General features: G+C 46.2%; 1 protein-coding gene across 1 annotated transcript in view; it reads left to right on the top strand.

Moving 5' to 3' along the window:
- grm8a (glutamate receptor, metabotropic 8a) overlaps positions 1 to 6,258 on the top strand; it is a gene marked incomplete at its 5' end in the record, with an annotated part of 198,618 nt that extends 192,360 nt beyond the window's left edge. Inside the window, 2 exons of the mRNA XM_080538362.1 lie at positions 3,178 to 3,425; positions 5,494 to 6,258. Coding sequence (XP_080394488.1) covers positions 3,178 to 3,425; positions 5,494 to 5,506 — 261 coding nt within the window. The 3' untranslated portion in view covers positions 5,507 to 6,258. The remainder of the gene's footprint in view (positions 1 to 3,177; positions 3,426 to 5,493) is intronic.
- Positions 6,259 to 10,060: the final 3,802 nt, after the last annotated feature.

Raw genomic sequence — 10,060 nt, 5'->3', positions numbered from 1 at the left:
ATCCCACAGCGAAGCTTAAGTGATGGTTATGGATGGAGGTAATAACAAGGCGCTGCGTATTGACTCTCCTCCGCGCGGGCCGGCGAGGACAGGTGAACGGCGGGGCCGGCGGAGCGTAGATAATTAACCGCCTCCTCCTCCTCTTCTTCTTTCTTTTTCCCTCTCTCCGTCTTCTTCTGCCCTCTGACTTCGGTAGAGACCGGCAGATAAGTACATATAGATCAGTCACAAGCAAGGAAAGCGCATCCTGTTAGCGTGGCCGCCTGCGCAGCGAGAGGCCCTGAGCTGGGGTAGAACAGCTGCCTGGCGGCTCCTCCATCGCTCTGTTCTGAGTCTTAATGGAGGCCGCTATCTCCGGATACCCCGTTGCTGTGCTGAAGAATGGAGCTGAGGCTTACTGCTCAAGGGAAATGTTCCTCTTCTCTCTCTCTCTCTCTCTCTCTCTCTCTCTCTCTCTCTCTCTCTCTCTCTCTCTCTCTCTCTCTCTCTCTCTCTCTCTCCCTCCCTCCGGAAGTGTGTCTGTGTGTGTGTGTGTGTGTGTGTTTGTGTGTGGATGGATGGAGGAGTAGCATCATACAAGTGTTATTGTCCTCCCCAAGCAGTACTGTCTTGACGTCATCGCGTGCTAGCGGGGGTGGAAGCGTATCGGACGGAACGGCGGAATGAGGAACGGTATCAAACATCGGCGTCTGATATCATCGCCTCATTCGGTTCCGTGCGGTTCCGACGAGGCCGTCTTTCCGCGTTGTGTTTTTCGCTTTTCGTCTTTGTTCGGATAGCAATCTCTGTCGGCCATTTTGTGTTTTCTCCTCAGACGGGGAGTAGGGAGGGAGGGAGGTAGGGGGGGAGGGAGGACGGGGGGGGGCGGGTGACCTCGATAATTCATACTGCGGTGGCACGAAGCTACTGATCACACCTGGGCCTGTGTGATGCTAACACGAGCTGGCGTGGCGTGGAGTAGCACACTCACACTGATGACCTGGTGGCACGCCAGCCTGCTGCCCTCGCCCCGTCACACACCGCCAGCGCCGTGTCAGGCCATGTCATACACACACACACACATACATGCACATGGATCTAAGCATGCACACACACACACACACACACATACACACACACCATTGCCACAATCCCTCAGACTCACATACAGAGATAGGCAGGCAGACAGACACACACACACACACACACACACACGCAGACACACACACACACACACACACACACACACACACACACACCATTGCCACAACCCCTCAGACTCACATACAGAGACAGACACACACACACACACACACACACGCACGCAGACACACTATCTCTGTCTAATCCCCTCAGGCTTCCGGAGCCACGCTCCAGAGCCGTCAGACAGAAACATACAGTGTAGTATATACCAGATATGATCCACTTGTCATATCCAATAAAGAACCTTGTCAACGGTTTGCATTATATCCATAACAATCTCAAATGCTCCAGCTTTCAACCTGAGCCTCAGGTACTTTAGCTGTGCTCTGTCCTGTCCTGATAGAGCATTCAGCGGATGTTCGCCTTCCTCCCTGTGCTCAGTGTTATCGCCGTGTGTCTGGGAATGTCACCCAGCGATAATACCCCGTATCTAACACTGACCTGGAAGCACTGAAAGAGCTTTCCTCTAATACGCTCATGTCCACTACCTGCCGCTCTTGCCATAGCGAGTGGAGCAATTTAGGAGGCTTAACACGCGTGCACAAGCGCACACGCACGCACACACACACACAGTATAGACACAGTACACACACACACACACACACACAGCACAATACAGACGTGGTGTATACGCACGCACGCACGCACGCACACACACACACACACACATAGACACAGTACACACAGACATCCCCTTGCTCTTGTCCTCATTAAGGAGAAAATAAATTAGCATTACTGTCAACATGCTTAATCTGTTCACGCTTGTTCTCTCTTGGCGAGCGTTTTGTTTGCTTTCTCAGCGGAACGCCGGGGCTGTGTTGTGACTCAAGCGTGACTGGCCATCTGCTAGCAGACATGTTGTCGTGGATTTTTACTCCTTTACTGAAGTCACAGACACACATGAGTGGTTGCTCTTTGAGGAATCCCGCACCCGGTGTGCTGTGTGTGTTTGGGTGCGCATGTGTGTGTGCGTGTGTACGGTGTGCATGTGTATGTGTATGTGTGTGTGTGTACGCATGTGAATCCGTGTGTGAGTGTGTGAGTGTGTGTGTGAGTGTGTGTGTGTGTGTGTGTGTGTGTGTGTGTGTGTGTGTGTGAGTGTGTGTGTATGCGTCGGTGTGTCTGTGTGTGTGTCTGCGCACGTGTCTCTCTGTCTGTGTGTCTGTCTGTGTGGAGAGTGTCAGCTCGTATCTCTGATGGACCCTCCACACTGTGATAAGGCGTCTATGGTGGTCTTGTCAGTTCGGTGTCAGTGCCTAAGTGCAGAGTTGTCAGCGTGCAGTTGTCAGCGTGCAGTTATCAGACGTAGCTTCTGTCGGGATAGATCCTGACATTGATTGTCACTGTAGTTTCTGTCAGACTGGCAGGGCTGTCTGATGAGCCTCTCGTCTAAAGAGTCTGACAGATCTGGAAAGGCCCCGTCACTGAAGCTGCTCTCAGATCGGCTTAGATGCGCTGGGAACGTCCCTTTATGTCACAAAGTAGGCGCGTTGGCTAGCGCTCGGATTCATTTTGGCTAGCGACCATAGCCCTAACGCCTGTCTCCGGCGACGACGTATAGGACTCCGGTAGCGTATGGAGGCTGAGAGCGGCCTTGTTCAGTCTGACGACTGTAGATGTCCCCTGAAGAAACGCTACACCAGGGGAGGCTGGTGGAGGTCGAAATCGGAGGACGCCTTTATTGTGATGCATTACAACGAGCCCATCTTCGGATTTCAACCTCATTTCGTTCCATGCGTTACTAGGGGGCCTGTCTTCCGATTTCATCCTCCACTGCACTACACCATGACGGTGCCGTTGATAATGAACTCTACTGTATGCGTGTCAAATTGTGTGTACTGTATGTCGGGTTGGGTTTCTTCGGTGGTCAGCAGTATGTGAGGCCTTTGTTTCAAAGTCCAGCTCAAACGCCTTTGCTCCATACGTGCTATCGTTCTGAACCCCCAGCCCCCCTCTTCTCTCCCCTCCCTCTCTCTCCCCCTCTCCTCTCTCCAGCTGTACATCCAGACCACCACCCTCACCATCTCCCTCAGCCTGAGTGCGTCCGTCTCCCTGGGCATGCTCTACATGCCCAAGGTGTACGTCATCATCTTCCACCCGGAGCAGAACGTCCCCAAGCGCAAGCGCAGCTTCAAGGCCATCGTCACCGCCGCCACCATGCACGGAAAGCTCCAGAAGGGAGGGGACCGGCCCAACGGCGAGGTCAAGACGGAGTTGTGTGAGAGCATGGAGACGAACAGTGAGTAAGCGAACACTCCGTTTTTCTATCTATACATATAATGTGATCGGTCTGTACTGGGCATATAATATGAGAACACCACCGTCAGGTATGAGAGGCATTCAAAGGCAGGGGAAGGAAAGGAAAGTTTGATGCTGAAGCTTTTGAGTGCTCCATCAGCATGATTAGGCCACCCGCCTGTTTACAGATTGAACCAAACTTCTCTTGAAAATGGCAAGAGGATATCATAGATTATACAACAGTTAGTTCCGACCAAGTAATTTGATTGGACAAGTGGCATTCCATGAGTGCTGATACAGTATAACAGCACTGGGACTTTTAACTATAGGTATCACTCCGAAATAACCGTTAATATCAAAGTAGCTAGCCTGCAGATGTTTGTGTTCAGGTTACTAGGTAACAGTCCAGTTGTGGAACAATTTTTTGTTGACGGAGCCAAAATAAATGATTAAATAAACAAACAAATCATAATCTGTTGTCACTTATTACTGTTAACTAATAAATTGCGCTGTAGAACTGTTGTATGAAAGCAATATCACACTCGAGGTCGTGCTGCGGCCTTGTACCTACGACCGAATCACAGCCGTGCTGATATTCAGTATAACACACTCCCTCTCGTGTGATATTGCTTAAATATCATAGAAAATAAATGATATTTTATGTATTTAATAATAGAATGCATACACATTTGAGTCCATAAGAAATCTAATATATATTTACTGTCATTGTAGAATAGAATGCATAAACTCAATACACAGTTAGTGAACAGCATAGCAGTATAGCCCTTTGGTTATACTGTATTTACCCTGAACAAAACAGTATACATGAAACAGACACAATGTTAAAGTTAATATTGGACCAGATGTGCACACAAGTACTATATCCACAAGCGAGATTAATAATAATAATGTTATTTAATATCAGTGCTTTTTCAAAGCCAAGATGGAAAAGCAAAGACAGATTTCATGGCTGATTTAATAAACCAAGTAAACCTTGTTGTTCGTAGAACAGCTGGGATTAAATATGGCCACCAGTTTTTGAAGTACCATTATTTATTTCATACACGGCTGTTAAAATGAGCTTTTTTCCGAGCATAACTATGTAGAGCAGCGTACATAAACGTCAAAGCTTCGTTTTTTGTGTAGATCCATTCTTGCCTTATCACAAATATGAATATTAATTTTTCTGTGAAGTTATTGTGGAGGGTGGATTTGTCAGGAAGTGAGGAGATACAGTGAGATGGACAGGAATGTTTGCAGTTATGAAACTCATTAAGCGTATTATGGCATTCACTTTTTTTTCGGAGCTGCAGGTGCATATTATTTTTCCCCTTTCCAGACGTGAGAGCCAGTCTCCCAGAATCTCAGTCAGCAGTTTGTCAGACAACACAGGTCACAGTTCATCTGTTAACTCATTAGCAAATACGCTGACTGGACTCAGGGGTGTCAGTTTGCCTTTACAAACAACAAAGTTTGAAACCTTTATATATACAGTATATACAACACCCTGTCGCCGGTTTGTGGTCTGTCCTTCCTCGGACCACTGTCGGTCGGTACTCACCACTGCTGACCGGGAGCACCCCGCAAGCCTTGCTGTTTCAGAGATGCTCTGACCCAGTTGTCTGGCCAGAACAATTTGGCCCTTGTCAAAGTCGTTCAGGTTCTCTACTCCTGCATCCAACACATCAACTTCAAGACCTGACTGTTCACTTGCTGCCTAATATATCCCCACCCCTTGACAGGCGCCATTGTAACAAGATAATCAATGTTATTCATTTCACCTGTCAATGGTCATAATGTTTCCGCTGGGAAACGTTTTTTGATTCCAACACTGACAGACGTTGTGTGAGACAACAACAAAAAACGCAACGTGAAACATCAGACAATGACAAGAGCTCCAGTAGCCTGCAGTGGCATAGAAACAATGACATTTACAACACACTGCTACAGGGGACTTGGAGCATAATGGGCTTGACAAACACAGCCCCCAACGCAGGTGTGCTGTTGATTCCGACTCAATTGAAATATCTCCTATAATAGGTTTCTCTGTTTTTCTCTCTCCCCCTCTGGCAGTTTCATCAACTAAGACAACGTACGTCAGCTACAGCAATCATGGCATCTGAACAGCTGAACAGGACAAGACATGGATGGATGGAAGGATGGATGGAAGGAAAGATGGATGGATGGATGGAAGGATGAAGGAGGATGGGTGAGTGGGACTCCTCCTGGGGGCAAATCAGCCCACTGAGGAGCCATCACACACACAGATGCCTGACGGACAGATGGGGGCTCCCACTGGTAACCAAGCATGAGACATTTTATATTGTTCCGCATCAAACCTACAGTATGGCCACAGAAAGGCGGGACTGCACGGATCAACGACCAATCAGTGTGCTCTGCTCTGCTCTCTTGCGCTCACAGCCAACGTCCTGCCATGAACTAACTGTAAAGAAAAAAAAAAAGAAGAAGAAAAAAAGACCAACTGAAGAAAAAACTATCGAACCGCAGGCCCCGTGGTCAGGATAAAAAATATTTAAAAAGTAAAAAAAAACATAACAAAACAATAGTGTTAAAATGTTATATATAAAATGAAGAGGTGGGAGGAAAAATACATTTATTAAAGAGTAAACATTTTAAAATATGTAAAAGAAAAATAGGAAACTACGAGACTCGACCATGTTTGTTGTTATTCTACTTGTAAGTATTTTTGTGGTTGTGAAGATTTTTCATCCTTGTCCCACGTTGTACGACCTGCATACTGAGATGAGTCTGTCTCTCTTGTATTGGCTAACTGGATTGTAGCCCAGGGTTGTGAGTCTGTTAATGCCATGGTTGAAGCATGCCAGTTTTTATACAAATGATTTATTTATAATAAAGGAATGTTTTGCAAATGTGTAGATTTGTTTGGTTGTACTTTTGAGATGCAATGCAGAACTCAACATTTTGGAAAGTCTTTGTACCATTCGATGTTGCAAAAAAAAAAAAGAAGTTAAATATTGAAAGCTACCCGTGCCCTATATCACAACCGTTTCTCATTGGGTGGGTGGTGACTTATTCCGTGCTCTCTGTATTAAACCATCAATACAGCAAATCACTTCGCCTGACACGCAGAAAAACTCATTTTTCAGTTTTGATCATAACACATTTCTTTCATTGATTTTTCTCGGCTTACAACGCTACAAAACATTCGACCGTTTCGACGGCTCTCATAGGAGCTGCTGTTGTAGGGAACCTGTCAGAACCGGAGGCTGGGGACAACGGAGTGTGCAGCGGCAAGCAGGGCACTATTGGGGCTACAGTTTCCCTTCTGTCTCTGGAACAGCTTGTCTGTAAACATCTCTCCAAATGTCAAAAGTTAAAAATACATGAGACTTGAAAAGGCACTCAACCGCATAAATGCATCAATTCTCGCTGGAGGGGGGCGATCAATAGAAAGCTGAAAGCTGAAGAAGAAGGAGAAAAAAAAAGACCCGCTCGTTCGACTGCCTTCCACATGCCGTTTGCATGCCTGTAAGAATTAATAGGAGTCAAACAGGGCTTTTGTTTAACTGATATATCCCTGCTGGCTGGTTTGTATGCCTTCAGAATCTCCCCCCACACAGACTGGCCCGAAATGTGAACAACCTGTAAATATATACCTAGCAGGCAAATAATAGCTGTGGTGATTTCGTATTCTTATTTACAACACCATAATAGTAGTAGAGGATTGCGGGCCAAAAAAGTGATTTCACAATCGTGAAATAGGGGAGCGTGTCCACTCTTGATTGATAGTATACTCATAGGTGTCACAACTCATGCATATATAACAAGAAAGCAGCATATTTAGCATACATAGCATCTCCCAGGGTTTCCAGTCTGATCATTTGCATAACGTCATAGGGTAAGAGAGGCTTCAGTGGAATTGAACACCTGACAGGTGTCGGCAACCCCTGGCACATAGCAATCCCCAGCCCTCGATTTGCCTACACGATTCAGTTTAAAAAATCAAGCGGGCGAGATATTCACAGTCAACAGACCCATTTTTATCATTTCTGAGTCTCAATATCCATATCCAATTCACACGATGCACAAGAAGGTACAATTCCAGACAGCGTGGAAAACACACTCACGGTAAGCAACCTGTTTTCTAAATAATTATGCGCGTGTCAAGGTCAGCGTGGCCACTTCTTACACGCGTATCATGGTTTGTTCTCCGTTCGCCTCAAGTTTAAAGCAGTGTATTTGCGGATTATTATAATTTTTTGCTAGTTTCATATCAACCGTGTATCTAACAAAGGCACTGGCTACGTGCAGACAGTTTTTGATCTTGAGATGATTTGTTTCAAGAAACAACATGAAAGCTGTGCATTTGTTTCACACTTCATTGACAACATGATTAGGCTACAGTACATCTCTGAACGCCATTGCTGATGGTGGCTTATTTTCATTGTGTAAAAGTGTGATGGCTCACTGTTTTGTTGTTTTAATAACTAAGTTAATGCCGGTAATTAAATGCTGTAGCCTGATTTGACTAACCTTGCAGCCATGTCGTTGGTTTGCCTAAAAGCATGCAGGGCTATAAGTGATTTGAACAAAAAAGAAACTGGCACACTGCATCCAAAAGATTGCCGACCCCAAGTGTATTTTAATCAGGCAGTGTTCCTGTTGGCCTAAGATTGTCACTCAGCAGCAGTCAGGACCCCAGGCCACCACTGAAGAGGCACAGTGAGAGTCATCCCAGTTATCTCCAGCAGGCTAATTCAATTACCTAGCCCAGACACTGTCACAGCTACATGACTACACTGTGACAGGTCACCCAGGTGGAGTATCAGACGACTGGTCCCTCCACCACTCCTCAGTACACTACCACATATGACGAGAGGGAGAGGGAGAGAGAGAGAGAGAGAGAGTTGAGAAGGATTAGTGGTGGAAGAGAGAGCAGATGGTTCTCTATTCCCTTCTCTCTGTATCTGGACTGTGGAGACAGACATGGCACGGCTAAACACCGAGCGATTCTGCCAACCTGGCCCTGACGGATGAGGTTCCCACGACACCCAGACCAGATGTCAGTGGCACTGGACCTTGATCTCAGCAGCTCTCTGGTGTGATGGACTATGCGTTGTTCTCCAAACCAAAGCCTGTTCATTTAATACAGCACAGCTCCATGTACAGGAAGGGTGAGGTTTCTCAAGGCCTACTACTAGCTAGGCCTGTGGAATGTGGAAACAATACTTTTCAGCGTTTGAATCTTTTCTCCAAATAATACGTGGGATGTTTTCAAACTCAATCTGAAAGTCTGTTCCATCCCAAACTTGAGCAGATTAGCGTCTCATCAGAGTTTGGAGAAGATTGTTTATTTCTTCAGGTTAGTCACTGTGTATTGTAAAGTAGGCCCCAGGGCTGGGCTATTTTAGTTTCTGTCTATTTCTTCCATAATAGATTTACCACAACTGTGAGGGGAAAATAATTGATTGTAGAATGTGTTCAGCCGCCCAAACGGTGCATTGTTTCAGGTCCTGTGAACGAGCGGCTATCCCCTGGAGTACTAGGGAAGGAGAACATGTTTAATCTCCAAGCTTCCAGACGGCAAGCAGCGCATACAGCCACCACTCTCACACCGCATCTCTGATAGAACCGCCTATTCAATTATAATAAGTGTGATTCACTGTGGAATGGACATAAACAAACAGAGAGGGAACCTATGTCTGAGTGTATGCAATGGTGAACGTCTGACCCCTGAATGCTCGGACCAAAGTGCTAGCGAAAAAACACGAACTCACAAAACACAATAAACTAACAGAGTACGTGCGGGTTTTCTGCTTGCTCGAGTGTGAATGCGGGGAGAAAGTTAGTTGACAACCTGTTCCTTTTATATTTCCGCATGTCCCTTTTTCCCACTCGTTTGGTTCCAGGTCTTCCGTTGAGACGGGGAACATACGTCTAGGTTTCTGATGCATTGAGGAGAACAGCTCACCTGGGAGAGGTTTGTGTTGTCAGAAAATGTCGCACCTGTCAGTCATCTGGTTGCCGTGACACTACGCCGCTGCGCTTCGGAGGAAAGGGGGGCTACACTGCTGAATCCTGCTAATGAGGGAGCCTCCGTGGGGGAATACTGCTGTTTAAACACTGGAACCGGTGCTTGAATTTGGGACGAATGGAACAACAACACCGCCTGTTCTCTGTTTGCGCTGCTTCACAGCCTGAATACTGATGCCTCCACCCAACCGCTAGGCACAGGAATTAGCTTTCTCCTATTGACTGTGTCTGAGGAAGTTATCTCATTAAATAAAATAATCGCCGGTTGTTGGTGCACGATTGTGGATTAGACTTTTGCTATTATTCTAGGTGGAGGAGTTTGGGGCCACGCTGTGACTGCACAGGCAAAAGTCAGGCTTTTAATTAGCTTTGTAAAGCTGCCATTAAGTGATATCGATTCAATAGGCCAGCCACTATCAAGGTTTTTTTTTTTCCGGCTCTGCCTTTTTTAAAGGAAAGCGAATCAGTAGAAAGATCAGTAAACTCTTATAAAAATACATTTTTTCCCATTTCACAAAGGGACATCTGTCGCTGAAGACTGTAAGTATGTACGCCACGGGGCAGGGAAAGTAAAAGGTTACAAGTAAAAGGTTACATGTTGACAGTATTAGGAGGCACAAAACAA

Source organism: Nansenia antarctica (genome assembly GCF_963989245.1).
Source record: "Nansenia antarctica genome assembly, chromosome: 8".
Classification (NCBI taxonomy): Eukaryota; Metazoa; Chordata; class Actinopteri; order Argentiniformes; family Microstomatidae; genus Nansenia; species Nansenia antarctica.
Note: the sequence above shows the minus strand (reverse complement) of the source record. Positions and strands in the feature narration are given on the sequence as shown.